General features: G+C 40.0%; 1 protein-coding gene across 1 annotated transcript in view; it reads left to right on the top strand.

Moving 5' to 3' along the window:
• The window catches only part of LOC128736412 (fringe glycosyltransferase), a 265,753-nt gene extending 253,110 nt beyond the window's left edge, over nucleotides 1-12,643 (top strand). The window contains exons 6-8 of the mRNA XM_053830895.1: nucleotides 12,075-12,255; nucleotides 12,321-12,415; nucleotides 12,491-12,643. Coding sequence (XP_053686870.1) covers nucleotides 12,075-12,255; nucleotides 12,321-12,415; nucleotides 12,491-12,643 — 429 coding nt within the window. The remainder of the gene's footprint in view (nucleotides 1-12,074; nucleotides 12,256-12,320; nucleotides 12,416-12,490) is intronic.
• The last annotated feature ends 3,453 nt before the right edge of the window (nucleotides 12,644-16,096 follow it).

The following is a 16,096-nucleotide window of genomic DNA, read 5'->3' on the forward strand; positions in this document are numbered from 1 at the left end:
ATCTCCACAATTGATTCGTTACTTGAGTTGTCTAGAATAACTATTTCCAACTCTCTACGCTATTTTCCAACATTTGTAAAACATCTAGTAATAAGTAAACGACAATGGGTGTCATATAGGAGGACCCATCACAAAAGCGGCTTAACTTGAGCACGTTCGCTTTAGCGTTCAGAACACGTGTTTTTCTTTTGTGGCATGATGACCTCAACAAACGGCGCGGCGGCGGCAGTAGTCTCGCACTGGCACGCATGTGGCCTACAGGGAATAATTGCCGATTTTTTTTGGCCTTACTGTCCCCCGTTGCTACTGCGCTACTGCTACGGACATAATATTTGCTCTTTGCACAATCTCTTTCGTCTGCTATCTCCGTTCGTCCATCTAAGCCTTTCTTGGGTATTTATACGGGACCATTTATATTCGTTTTGGGTGGCTGCTGGTGACCGCAAATGAGATGATCGTACATCATTGCCATTGCCGGCGACTGACGGGAAGTTTAAGACGAAAAGGACACATGATTGTCCGACCAACCCAAACACACAAGCAAAACATATGTTCACCCAAATAAACGTATTTTTCATTTGCAACTGCGCAAACGAATCAGAATATCAGGTATACACAGGTTGGACCTTAGCAATGATTATCGAACGGGAGTTCAAATTAATAATTCCCTCCCCAGGAATGATGACAATCCGAAAAAGGAACGATAGGTTCCTATTATTGTTGATGATGAATTAAGTTAATCTCTTCATCTGCAAGTTTCGCATTGTTAGCATTGCAGAGGGAAAAAGTTTAATTCCGTTTATTATCGTCGTTTTTTTTTCTTACCTTCGCCTACTACGTAAGAAAGAGCTTTGTGTTGTAGGGGTAGATGAAAACGGTCACGGATTTGACGTTTTTCCGCTCTGTCATCGTACGTGATTGCTGCCTGAATTGTGTCCCGTTGTTGGGTTGTGTACTTGCTTCTGATTGCGCGCATCACCGTTGTTCGTGGGTCTAACTGTCGGAACATTATTCTACTTACGATTCCATTGCTGAGCCTTCGTGATAGGAAAAAAACTCGCAGCCGTGCTTTCGGGTCACTCTACCTACTGGGAAACTCTCACTAATTAGTGGCGATCGCGGAGAAATGCAACTAAAACAGTTCGATCGCTCTGCGATTGCTGTGGCGACCAATTAAGGGGATAAATCCTATAAATCTTGATGGCGGCTTCCTCTCAATCATCATCATCGTCGTCGTCGGAAAGTTGATGCCATCAACGCACGCATCGCGCGGCTCACCTAGGAAGATTGTTAAGGAAATGACTGATTTAGCGCGTTATAAATGTGTTGCCTAGTGCCGGTGGCAATTGGCTAGATTTGGGCCCCATCCGGCAACAGTCACAGCAGCGAGGGCCGGTTTTCGCCGTGTGAAGTGGCCGGTCCGAAGAAAGCAAAGGTTCATTTTTGTGACTGATTAAGTGAGCTGATGACGTTTGTGAGCCCATATAGGTAATACTTTGAGTTGGCCGATTAAGCAGTCCGGTTTATGACTTTTTAGATAATATGAGTTTTATTGGCTTCGATTCTTCATCTGACAACTGGGGAAGCCAAGTGGACTGGACCATCAAGTGCAACTTTAACTAGTACACAATTTTACAATTTTTCTTGTAATAAGTGTGTTTACGAGTGCCTTGACAGAGAGTTAACTGTTTTTTTATTATTTGATTACATAAAATACTTAAGAGTAACTATCCTATATCATATTGTGTGCTCAATCACAAGTGATAACTTTTAAACACTATTAGAATTACATTACTTACTATTATTACGATTTCTTACGATTTGTTACGACAATTAAAACTATTTAATAGTAAGAATTAAAACCTACTTGTAAGGGAAAAAAGGAAAAATATAAAATCTTAACCTAATATCTAACCTAGCTAACTTATGATCTATAAAAAGACCTAATCGTCGCAATAGAGGATTGCAACGATTTTTTTTGGAAATTTGAAATAATTTTGTTTGACATAGCTTCTAGGGTTTTAATACCAGTAAGTCTATGTAATTCTAATGTACTAAACCAAGAAGGACGCTTCAAAATCATTTTCAAAATTTTATTCTGAATCCTCTGAAGACTCTCCTTCCTTGTTGGGCAAAATTCCCAAAAGTATCGATGATTGAATATCGATACTGAATCTTCAGCTTTACCGATGCCCTCTATTATATATCGCTCGCAAAGTATCGATATTAGCTTTATCGATGCTGTTTAAGATGGATTCTGGGATTTGGAAATGCTAAATAGAAAAGGGAATTTACTGGCTCCAGTACGTAGAGGACTTTCGGTCTGATTAGCGACTTGTATATCTTTAGCTTTGTGCGGCATCTTGCAGAGGAAAAAGTAGGCTCGACTTTCAGCTTCAATGCGTCGTTGAATCTAACCGCCCTGTTAGCTTCGAGGTACGGAGCAGGTCTAATAAGTCAGTCGTCGTATGTTCGAATCTCGGCTAGACGGTGCTGCTAGATAGTCAGTAGGATTGTTGCACTAGCCCCGTAGCTGTCCTGCACTCTACCAGCCTGATGTGAAGTCTGTTGATAAAGAAGGGTTAAATCTTATAAAGACGTTTGAGCCCCAGGCTAGGCTAGGCTAGGCTAGGCGTCGTTGAGTCTCCTTACTGTTGTTATAATCCGCGGTGACCAGAGATCCCAAATATACGAGCTTATCAACCACTTCCAGTTCGTCGCCGTCGATAGTCACTGACCGTGGAAGACCTTCGTCTTGATCCTGGCCTAACTTGCCTCCGCCATATTAAGGGTTCTAATAATGATGTCGAGGTCGGATGCGAAGGCTAGGAGTTGGCTACGCTTGCTGGAGATCGTTCCTCTCGTTTCGACGCCCACTCGCCGCATCACACCTTCAAAAGCGATGTTGAATAACATACAGGACAATCCATCTCCTTACCACAACTCTCTGTGCGATTCGAAAGTGCTCCGGAACACACACGTAACACATCACTCGTTTCAGGGTAGCTTTGTTTCAGCCGCATTTATCCAGAAAACCGTACTCGTCCATTATCTGCCATAGCTGATCACGCTCGACTGAATCGTATGCTGCCCTGAAATCCACGAAAATATGATGCATAGGTACGTTGTACTGCTGACATTTCTGGAGGATTTCTCAGAGAATAAAAGCTTGAACAGTAGTAGTACGGGTTCCATAAAACCCCCTGGTACTGCCCAACGAATTCTCTTGCTATTGGGGATATATCACGCAAGAAAATCTGGGAGAGCATCTTGTTAATAGCTTTGACCAGCGTTATGCCGCAGTAAATACAGTAATCTAGCCGATCGCCCTTTTTGTAGTTGGAAAAAACCACATCTTCCATCCACTTCTCCAGTAGTTTATTTTCCCAAATCCTTGAAATTATCCGGTAAAGTGCTGTTGCTGCAGCGTCTTGACCATTTTGGTAGAGTTCTGCCAGGAGTCGATTCTTTTCCTCCTCAGGGTCGTGGTGAACTCATTCCGCGCTCGTCGATACTGGGCCAAATTCTTCTTTGCGGCAATGCTTAGATTGATGTAAACAGAGATGTCAGAAATTATTATGTCCAAAATGAGTTAATTCCAATAAAGTAAATTTGAGAATTAAGCTTAGTACACACATGAAAAGAGAGCAGCGCAACAAAAAATCCTCAAAAACTGCTTTCTTGAGCATTTTTTGCCTATATTCAACCCTTATCTTTTCAGCTGCGTATCCCGCTTTATCAAAACAATATCGGGATGAAAGTATCGATTTAGCGTAATATCGGCATCATAAGTATCGATCAAATATATCGCAATATCGGCCTTCGAGTAACGATATCGCGGGTATCGATACGGTATCGCCCAGCTTGTAATACAACAACTTGACCAAATCGGAACGGCAGATAAAATTGCCGGTCGAAAAATCTGTTTGTAAATCAATAGTTTATTTTTCAGACAAAGTCTAGAATTTCTGTGTATGAGAGGATATAAACATCTCATATATTTATTACATTTTGCTTGTATACTTTCAATGTGATTTTTAAAAGTAAGTTTTTTATCATAAATTAATCCCAAATATTTAACTCGGTCAGATCAACTCAAAGTGACTCCATTCATCTTGGTAATGTGATTATTCTTTGGCTTAAGGAAGGAAAAATAATTAATTGAGTGTTAGAAGCATTGCAACACAAACTAGTTTGTGATTGCACTCTGGGCAAAAACGAGCAAAAAACAGACGCAATTAAGGTACGGCCTACAGGCTGATAAAATATAGGTGATTCTATGTAAAATTTTCCGGAGAATCTCGTGGTGCCCACCCCTTTTCGGTTTGCCATTGGGAAATGCCCCATTTTGCTCATTGTCCCCTATTTTGGACATTTTTTCACTGTTCATCTGCAAAAATTGAATGTTCAATAATGTGTGTTAATTTATAGTTACTATATATATAGTTCGGCGGAGACGGCGGAAACGTCAAAAGCAGAGCCAAACGTTTTTCAAAATTCTAATCATGGGAGTAATGTTAATAAACACACTTTATTTTCATACAACTAGTCATTTTCAACACCCGCTAGCGATTATTTTCCGTAAAAACCTGCACATTTCTCCATAATTTCAAATTTAATTTCAAAAATCAGGGATGCCAACTCGCCTGGTTTTCTATCCGCCGAACTATACATATAGCAACTATATGTTAATTCTGTTAAGGGGACATAGACGACTAAATTTTTTGAAAAATCGTAAATTCTTTATTTCAGCTTTTGATTCTGCAATCTTTTCCGCTTATTTTGATACTAATTTTGTATGATCCGACCACGGGAAGTGGCCGAAAAACGATCGAACACATAGACATTCCAGTGCGATGTGGAACAACCTCGCTGTAATAAAACGCCGCTCCTGTAAAACCACGATTTTCAAACTTTATATACCTTTTTCTCAGAAACTACATAATGTATTGGAACAAACTTGTTTTGTTTTGTTGCTAGAAGCTTGGCAAAGATTTTTATTACTTTTAAGCTTTGTAAACTACACACAGCTTGAGAAATAAAGAAAAAGAAGAAAAAAAGGTGACTGAAAAAATTAAAATTTGTCTTCTTTTTTCTTTTTCTCTGGCTGTGTTTCGTTTACAAACTCTAAAAGTTATAAAAGTCTTTGCCAAGCTTCTACCAACAAAACGAAAAAAAAGTTTGTTCCGATACATTGAGTAGTTTCTGAGAAAAAGGTACATAAAGTTTGAAAATCATGGTTTTACAGGAGCAGCGTTTTATTCCGACGAGGTTGTTCCACATCGCACTGGAATGCTTATGGGTTCGATCGTTTTTCGGTCACTTCCCGTGGTCGGATTATTACAAAATTAGTATCAAAATAAGCAGAAAAGAATACAGAATGAAAATCTGAAATAAAAAATGTATGACTTTTGAAAAAAATTTAGTCGTTTATGTCCCCTTAAGAATTATTCTCTCAAATAATTTAGTTATGGAAGAAAGTAAACTTATTGGCCTATAGCTTGAAATCTCCGATGGATTTTTTTCTGGCTTCGAAATATGTGTAATTTTAGCAGTTTTCCATAAGTTAGGAAAGAGAGTCAAGAATATGAAAACTTGAATTTTTTGATAATTGAACAAACCTCATCCAAGTCAGTTTCAAATACTTCATTAGACGTTATGAGTAGAAATTTGATCATATTTTTGGGAGACATCGTTTTCAACTGAGTTCGGCCACATTCAAATTAAAATTATAAACATTTTCAAACTGCTGAGCAAGTCTTTGAGCCTTTTGTTCATTTGTTAAAAGAATATGATTCCCATCTTTTATTGCTGGGATAGGCTTTGAAGGTTTTTTCAGAATTTTTGACAATTTCCAGATAAAACCTTTCTATAATAATAAGGTTTCAACTGCTCAATCTTATTCGCAAACTTTTCATTCCTCGAAGCAGTTATTGTGTTATGCAATCCAGCCATAGTATATCTAAAGGTATGAACTGAGGAGGAACTACCTACGGACTGGTTGGAAGGTCTCATATGCCCTATTTACAAAACGAGCCATCGATTCGAATACAGCAATTATCGAGGCATTACTCCCCGGTTCGAGGCATTACTCTCAAGCAGAATTATATCATTCCACGCGAAGTGTCCGAGCCCTGTGTAATCGACCTTCACGAATTTGAACTAAATTTCGCCAGATTGTTCGTTTTTGGTCAGATTTGAAAATTTGGTGCCGTTCGGACATTCCCTCGATTAATGGGAGCACCTCCATTTTTAAGAAAAATACCCGATTTTAACAAAACCTTTTTTTCTTTTGCTTATATCTCCGGAAATACTGGGTTTAGGAGGACACTATTTTCACATTTTTAAAGAAAATTACCAAAGCAATTCGAAAAAAAAATATTATTTTTAAGCACCAGTGTTGCCAAATATTTTTAAACTCAATTTGAAAACTAAATTTTCATTTTTCTCTCAATAAAGACAATTTTATCTCAAAAAATCCAACTTCATCGTGTTTTGCAAATTTTTTTTACATGAGAATCACTCAAAACCCCGAGGTATTCATTGCCGATCCCGAGATACAGCGTTTTAAATCAAGCAATACCCCATTTTTATGTAAAACTGTAAGCAAAATAGCTTTTATAAGCAGTGATTCTCTACGCAATGTAAAACTACTTTGCCATATTGGGAAAGCATTTATACAATATATAGCAAAGTTTTTCTTAACAGTGTTGCCAGTTTTTCAGTTTTTCGTTTGATTTATAGCACTAGGTGAGGAAATGTTACTTCAAAAAGGCGTGTAAAATATACGTTGGTTGTTTGATCATAGCCTTGTAAACTGGTTTTCATCTCGCTAATAGACATGAGCTCTTACCTTCCTTGTTTATTGCGTTTATTGTTGCTAGGAGACTAGTATTCCTTTAATTAATGTAACTAATCATGCGGGAAACGGAAAAGTTGGCAATACTGTTAAGAAAAACCTTTTTATATACTTTTTATAAATGGTTTTCCGATATGCCAAAATATTTTTACATTGCGTAAAGAATTACTGATTCAAAAAAAAGTTATTTTGCTCTTAGTTATACATTTATAATGGGGAATAGCTTGCTTTAAAACGGTGTATCTTAAGCGAACTTATCATTTGTTTATAGACTTCAAGGCGACGTATGATTCAGTTAAACGAAATGAGCTCCGGCGGACTATTCGTGGTGCTGCTGGGATTCTTTAGAGAACAGATTTCAATGCACAATCCTCCTGCATATTTGTGACGTTGCCGGTCCACTGTGACTAGAGTGGTCTAACCGGTAGTAGCGAAACCAGTAATACCACCCAATTTTTTAATACAGTAGGATTTCGAATTTGGCATGGTTCGATTTTGGCATACCTTGATTTTGGCAACAAAAGTATCCGTTTTTGGCAACACAAAATATTTCCCTTACAAAAAATATGCTTAAATATTAATCAGTTTCCGCTTTAAATGACACAAAAATGATGCAGTGTGTTCATTAAAAAAAGTTTGCTGTTATAGAATGTTTCCAACAATATTTTTATTGCCGTAGGACTACGATTTACCGTAGGTTGCGAAAAACTTACTTGCACCGGACGGATAGCTCTCGGCGAACTTTTCAAGGATAAAATGATTGCAATCGTTGTGAAATAATATTTTCTCAATTTCTAACGCATTTACATTCAATTTTTTCATATCAAAAAAGGGTCTCGATTTTGGCACGGTTTCGATTTTGGCACGGTTTCGATTTTGGCAACATAGGCGACACGCATTTGTTGCCAAATTCGAAATCCAACTGTATCGTAATACCGTTTATAGAAAAACAAAAAACCGATATTTTTCCCCATCCTATTTTTTAAACTTCTTTAAAATTTCGCTTCAATCGTTTGTCTGTTACGATATTAGAAAACAACTAAGTTTTATAGAAGATTAACTGACCCGACAAACTTCGTATTGCCACAAATTAAACTGTGTTATACAGAAATTATGAATCTTGGATGATCTTTGTCACAATCTCGAGTTTTACAAGTTTCTGAGGAGTTCAGCCTTTGATGATTCATATTGGGGCAGTTACGTAACTATGAAAGCATCCCAGGTAACCAATAGGCATCACCAATGCTATTCAAATGCAAGCCAATAAGCATTTAAGTCGCCTTAAATGCTTCTTAAATGCTGTTTTGGCAAAATATACAGCTAATTAAGTGCACCTTCTTATAGTGCTGACAATGCTAATTTGCAGTTAATTACCGACACGAAGAATTTGAATAAAATTTAAGGATGCCAATTTACAACACCTATGCAGTCAAAAAGCTAATATACAACAACGTGCAGTATAAAATGCCAGATATGCTGATTTGCTGCTTATGTTAATGCTTATTGGTTACTTGGGATGGGTAGTTTAATATACAAATTTGCAATTTTTCCTCACAATAAAGTAGAAAACAACTCCCCTCATTGCTTAGCCAGAAAACGGATAATAAAGCGAATAGCAATATTCGTCTTGATAGTACAACATTTCGCCGAATACCATTTCGTGAAAAACCTTAAGAGGAATGTACCATTTCACGAAAAAAATTTTCGTGGAAAGTACTTTTTCGTGGACAGTACCATCTCGCTGTCGCTCGTTCGGACCCAAGTGAAGGAAAATAATAGAGGTCAGTAAACCTAGGAAAACAAATAAACCTGGACAATAGTGATTGTCCAAATTTTTAGAATGTTTGTCAAAGCTTCTAAATCACATCACATCAAATGGCATCACGAAAAAACACGCTGTAGAAAATTAGCCAATAGACATTTCGCTTGAAAATTTGAATAGAAGTAGTTTAGAGTGTATTGTTTATACTGTATACTAGCTGACCCGACAAACTTCGTATTGACACAAATTAACCTGTGTTGTACATAAATCATGAATCTCGGATGATCTTTGTCACTATCTCGAGTTTTTCAAGCCCCCCAGTGGGCGGCGCTTCCGACGGCGGGTCACCGGCAACACTCGCGACCGGCTCGTCCTGAATGATCTAGTGTTACTATAGATAGTTTTTGTGGTCTTGTTATTGATTAATGTTTTATGGAAGAGTCTCGAATTTCTCGAGTTGGATTAGTTTTTGAGTTTCGCAAAAATTTCTGTTTTATTTGTATGAGAGTCCATATCCCCCTACCACAGGGGTGAGAGGTCTCTAACTATCATAAAATAAATTCAAGACTCAAAAATCTCCTACATGCTAAATTTGGTTCCATTTGCTTGATTAGTACTCAAATTATAAGGAAATTTGTATTTCATTTGTATGGGAGCCCACCCTCTTAAAAGGGAAAGGGGTCGTAATACACCACAGAAAAAAAATTCTGCCATCTAAAACTCTCACATGCCAAATTTGGTTCCATTTGCTTGATTAGTTCTAAAGTTATGAGCAAATTTGTATTTCGTTTGAATGGGAGCCCCCCCCCCCCCCCCCTCCTAAAAAGGTAAGAAGTCCTAATTCATAATGGGAAAAATGGTTGCCTCCAAAAACACCCACATGCCAAATATGGTTCCATTTGCTTGATTAGTTCTCGAATTATGAGGAAATTTGTATTTCATTTGTGTAGAAGCCCCCCCTCTTGAAGTGTGGAAGGATCCTAATTCACCGTAGAAAATATTTTTGCCGAATTTGGTTCTATTTGCTTGATTAGTTCTCGAGTTATGGGGAAATTTGTATTTCATTTGTATTGGAGCCCCCCCTCCTAATGTGGGAAGAGGTCCCAATTCATCACAGAAAAAAATCTTGCCTCCAAAAACACCTACACGCCAAATTTGGTTCCATTTGCTGGATTAGTTCTCGAGTTATGAGGAAATTTGTATTTCGTTTGTATAGGACCCCCCCTCCTAAAGTGGGGAGGGGTCCCAATTCATCATTGAAAAAAAAATTGTCTCCAAAAACACACATATGCCAAATTTGGTTCAATTCGCTTGATTAGTTCTCGAGTTATGAGGAAATTTGTATTTCATTTGTACAGGAGCCCCTCCTCTTAAAGTGGGGAGGGGTCCTAATTCAACATAGAAAATTTTCTTGCCCTCGAAAACTTTCACATGCCAAATTTGGTTCCATTTGCTTGATTAGTTCTCGAGTTATGAGGAAATTTGTATGGAAGCCCCCCCTCTTAAAGGGGAGAGGAGTTATAATTCCCCTTATAAAGAGGGGAGGGTTCTCAAATTACCCTAGAATAAATTCTTGTCACCGAAAACACCCACATGCCAAATTTGGTTCTATTTGCTTGATTAGTTCTCGAGTTATGCAGAAATTTGTGTTTCATTTGTATGGGAGCCCCCCCTCTTAGTGGGGGGAGGGGTCTCTAACCATCACTAAAACCTTTCCTGGCCCCAAAAACCTCTACATGCAAATTTTCACGCCGATTGGTTCAGCAGTTTTTGATTCTATAAGGAACACAGGACAGACAGACAGACAGACAGACAGACAGACAGACAGAAATCCTTCTTTATAGGTATAGATTAATAATAGCTGACCGTTTTTCAAAAATTGAAAAAAATGGTGTCACCCGAAAAACAGCGTCGCGAATTGATTTTGTGCAAGCAACTGGAAAATCTTCAACTATCTTATCGGGACATCGAGAAAAAACTCGGAATCGTGTACTCAACTGTGAGTCGGCAGCTTCCAGCACAAGTTTGATGTTCTACCCAACACAAGTGTGATGTTGCGGAAGAAACAAGGAAACAGAAACTTTCAAAATTTGCCAAAAGATACATGATTTGGCAAGCGATCTGCTCACGCGGCAAATTTAGTACGCCGTTCGTGACTACCGGAACTGTAAACGAGCAGATCTACCTCAAGGAGTGTCTACAGAAGCGTCTGCTTCCTCTGTTGAAGCAACACGAGGGCCCTACGAACTTCTGGTGGAATCTAGGTTCGTGCCACTATTCATAGGATGTCCGGGAGTGGTACGAAGCCAGCTCGTCAAATCGAGGTCAAATCGAAGGAATACATGAAGAAAAAGTGGGATTCCGTACAGAAGAAGCTGTATCCAAATGTTGTAGAGAACCTTATGAGTAGAGTTAAGCGTAAGGTGCGAGCATACGGTTATGGTATTGAAGTTGAATAAAATAAATATGCCAAAAGATTACTAATGGGTTATATTTTATTGTCTGAAAGTTTGAAAAAGATCGGTCAACTAGATAATTTTCTTCAATGTTTTTTCCGTGATGCAATTTGATGTCGGACACCCTTTAAGCGCAAGGTATCGCTTAACCAGTTAACAATTATGCAAATATGCAATAAAGCAATTTGATGAAATATTAAAGCCACTAACTACGAATAATCGGATTGATAACAGAGAAAAGACGATACTTGCGAAAGTACGAACGTACAAACAACATTTTTTTAATTCCGTGCAATTTACCAATTCTGGTATTTTACCGTTACTACCGGTATTTTCTCATCCAATATCGAAATACCGGTTGTCATCAATAGCATCCAATACCGATCGCCATAAGTCCGTAACTCACCGACTTTCGCTAGGTGTCAGTGAAGCAAAGTATCATTGTTCATACCCAGAAATGTTCGACAAAAACGAAGAGCGATAAACCACTTATTCTCTGCCTCTAAAATAAACATGCGTAGCAACCAGAATGTATCACGACAACAAATTAAAGGGACAAAAAAATGTTACCTCACGGGTATGAGCAGGATAAGGATATCACCGATACAATATATTTTGATGCACACTCGCTCTCACAAGCGCTTATTTTGATGTTACAGGTATCCAATAAAATATGTGTTTGTCGCCAAGTTGGCTGGTTAAAGACAGTACTTTATCAGTAACTTGAACTAAAGGGACAAACAGCAAAAAACTTAAGAAAAAGACTAGCTTGCTTTGACCCAAAATCTGGCGTACAATGCAAATGAAAATGTCATAATCATATCATAGTAAAACAATCGTTTCTCACTACAAATTCAATTGTTGGCAATTTGGCTCTAATTCAACGGTACTACAGCCAGTAAAGATAATCTTATTTTTCGGCTGAAATGTAAATACTCCACAAAATAATATTTATCAATCATTAAAACTTTTCCATTCTCTAATCTTTTTCTTACAGACCAAAACATCGTCGGGGACAAACAAGAAGGTGACCTTCTGGTTCGCGACCGGCGGAGCCGGATTCTGCATCAGTCGAGCATTGGCACTGAAAATGTTGCCCATCGCTAGCAGCGGCAAGTTCGTGGCCATAGGCGATAAGATTCGCTTTCCCGATGACGTCACCATGGGTTTCATCATCGGTAGGTTTAACTGAAATAAATCTTTCTGTAGCAATCACAAGTAAAGCTGTTCCGTTCCATTTCAGAGCACATTCTTAATGTTCCTTTAACCGTGGTGGATGCATTCCACTCGCACCTGGAGCCGATGGAGTTCATACGCCCGGAAACGTTCCACGATCAGGTACTTTACCAATCATCGCAGATCAAATGTAAGAAAATTTCTTGTAATTCCCACTATTTTTTTCGACCATTTCAGGTTTCCTTCAGCTACGCCCGCATGAAGAACGAGTGGAACGTAGTCAAGGTGGACGGTTTCGATCTGAAAACCGACCCGAAGCGAATCTACTCGCTGCACTGCTATCTCTATCCGTTCTTCAGTATATGTCCGAAAACGACCAAACGAAGATGATCTTCAGAGGACCCTTGAGCGGAATCGAAAGAGAAAGAGAGAGAGAGAGCACAAAACCAAAACTGTATCGCGTCGAAGTCGTTTATGAAACCAACCGCGTCGAGAGAATTGAATTGGAACGATTTTTGTCCAAGTCGCGGACAAAAACAAAACTACATTCTGTCTGTGATTAAACTATTAGGTTTTATTCAATAAGGAACACAACAGGGGGTAAGCAACTGCAATCCGAACACCGCCGGATGTGTCGGAAATGTGTATAGGAAAGGACCTGCCTGCAAGTGCAAGGTCATCTAGTCTCACTTGAACAAACAAATAAAAGAAAACACGAATGTACCGTACGAACACCGGCAGCCGCTAATTTTAACAAATGTATCTAATAATGAAGTAAAGATAAACTTTAGGCACAGCAACCAATGTTGACCTATCAGGAAACTCGAAATGGTAGCTTAAAATCAAGTTCTTCCTTTTAAACGTTGAGTGTGCCTTTGAACAGAAAGACGAAAACTTAGCGTATCACATTTAGCACAAGCTAATCAATCGTGAAATTAAGCTAAGTTTTTTTCTAGTTCTGGATCTAGAAGCAAACCTCAACGAGCAATAGACTATGTAAATAGAAACTTAAGACACGTACTAAATGGTTCTTGAAACGATGTGCTCTAGTAGAAGTTGTAAAATAAAAATAAAACTCAGCAGCAATAAAACTAGAAACAATATGTAAATTAGGCGAAAGAAAGATGTACAATAATGCATAGTATTCCTTGTTTTTATCCTGTATGCGCAACGATCTATTATTGTTAAACTAAAGCGAAATTGTGTTAATAAACGTTAGTCTGGAAAATACCGTACTCGTGCTTTGTTGTTAATTTATTGAAAACAATCCGTTCTAAACTGTCACACTTCCAACTAATGGAATGAGAAAATATATCTCGAACTGCAGATAATTGGCACGTGTCCAAGTGCCGTAATCATTCGAAATTGATAATGTTAGTTAGCTGCTACGCTGGCTGTATATAGTAGGTTGATACTTTACAGAGGAAATCACGTTTTGTGGGGCTTCGATGGTGTTTTCACATATCCCTCGATAAGCTGGTCTTAGCTGTGCAGGAGTACGGTCTCTTGGGGTCTCCAAGTAGTCCCCAATGGGATTGTTTTTTACCTCAGCCACAATTACGACCATATGGCGAGCACTGCGTGGTAACCAATGGTTGGCGGGTTTCGTGATTGGCCGTGTTTCCTTGGTTGGTAAATGGATAATGCGTACCACCGGTGTCTTGTGTACCTACGAAATAAAATAGACTCAACAGTGGCCCTCAACCTCTTATCCAGCTTGCGCTGGCTGGTTATCTTCTGCCAATAGAACCACTGTGCCTACATCGATGTTGGGTTGTTTCTTGGTCCATTTCGCTCTGGATTGCAAAGTGGATAGGTATTCTCTAGTCTAGACCATCTTCTCCAAAAGTGATCCTGCAGCTGATTGAGGTACTGCCATCTCGTTAAGCGATAGGCTGGAACGTCCGCATAGGATGGTTTGGTTATCGGCTCCAGTAGTCGCCTAAATATCAGATGGGCTGGAGATATTGAGTGTGGATCATTCGGAATATCCGACGAAGAGTACAATGGCCGGGAAATGACGATTGACAAAACCTGAGTCAAGTCAGCACGGTATAGGCTACTTTGGATTTGCTGCATAGGAGATGAGACACTACTGACCCGCATTTATCAATGCAGCGAAGGTACACATACGCACCATAGGTGTATTTCGAGGTATCGACGAAACCATGGATTTCGATCGCCTCCGTGTCAGGAATTACGACGCATAGCGGGTTCACGAGGTTGTGAAGCTGCTTCAACGATGTATGGAACCCCGTCCACTGATGACGCAAGTCGCCTTCCACAGGGTCATCCCTTCCAAGGTCGGAAGCCCACAGGCACTGCGTAATCATTTTCGCCTCGACGAACATCCGTGACACAAGTCCCAGGGGGTCAAACAACTTCGCGATCTGGGACAGGACACTCCGCTTCGTCATCTTGTCTTCGACCCTTGTCGAATCAGGTGATTTATGGCGAAACAGGAACAGGTCTTTCTTCGGGTCCCACAGAAGTCCCAAAGCCTTCATCACTTCATTAGCACTAGAGTCCTGAATGGGTACCAGGGTTTCTCGATCCGCTTCAGGAATTCCGTCAAGCACTTCCTCCGAATTGGAACACCACTTTCGGATAGGAAATCCACCCTTCAGCATACACCCTTCAGCATCTCCAGATCACGGCGTAACTTCTTGATTGACTCGATCGCATCCGAGCCAGGCAGGATGTCGTCCATGCATGATCAGGTTCAGGATCACTTCGGCTGCGTCCGGATAATTCTCACTCTCGTCGAGAAACGAAGCAGCTGAAGTTCCGTGTGTAACGGTCAACAACTCTAACACCTTCAATGCTTTCGACGGGTGATTTCGCCAGAAGATTCTCAATTCTGGTATCGATTCTGGTAGTGGTCGATGAGAATTTCCGGTACATTTTCGACACATCCACGGTGAAAACGAAGGCATGGGTTCGGAAACGTAGCACGATGCTGAACAGGTCACTTTGGCTGATTGGACCTGTCATCAGCACGTCATTCAAAGAAAGTTCGCTAGCCTTGGCTGCCGCATCGAACGCAACACGGAGCTTTGTGCTGCTACTGGATGGCTTCAAGATACAATGATGCGGTAGGTAATATGCCTGGAGATTAGGAAGATCGTCTTCCCTTATTTCACGGCAGTGACCCAGTGATTGATATTCGTCGATGAATGCCGTGTACTGAGCCTTCAGGTCTGAATCTCGTACCAATCTCTTTATCAATAAATGAAATCGCTTCAGCGCAAGGGATCTGAAGCTTGAGCTGCCCAACTGCTTTACAGATACTCTAAAAGGTAGCTGTACCACGAATCGTCCTTCCGCATTACGACGATATGTTCGCTGGCTGGAAGTGTTTCTCAAAAAGCTCTTCCTCAGTCGTCATCGTTGCTTGCTCACCGATATCTTCTTGTTCGAAAAACCGCTGCAAACACGCTTCTAATCCAGCGGTCACAGCTAGGTTGGCACACACTGGAGAATCCTCTTCCGTTTCGTCGTACGAGCCAGCTGCGACCCAGCCGAACTGCGTCGCGTACAAAAGGTAGGTAGATGGTTAGCTAGTTTGATTTGGCCTTGATTCAAAATGTCAAAGAAATGTCCGGCACCAATCAGTATGTCCACTTCCCGTGGATGGTTAAACGAAGCGTCGGCCAACACAATACCTGATGGAATATGCCAGAAGTCCACTCTGACTTTTGCGGAGGGAATAGTGTCGATCAGTTACGGTGTGACCAGGCACTCAACATTGACGGTGTAATCATTGTAGCTGGATGTCATTCTTACCACCACTCGATGACGTATCTGTGGTCGCGCACCTCTTACGCCGACTACAGGGACATT

The sequence above is a fragment of the Sabethes cyaneus genome, chromosome 2 (genome assembly GCF_943734655.1).
Source record: "Sabethes cyaneus chromosome 2, idSabCyanKW18_F2, whole genome shotgun sequence".
NCBI classification, from domain to species: Eukaryota; Metazoa; Arthropoda; class Insecta; order Diptera; family Culicidae; genus Sabethes; species Sabethes cyaneus.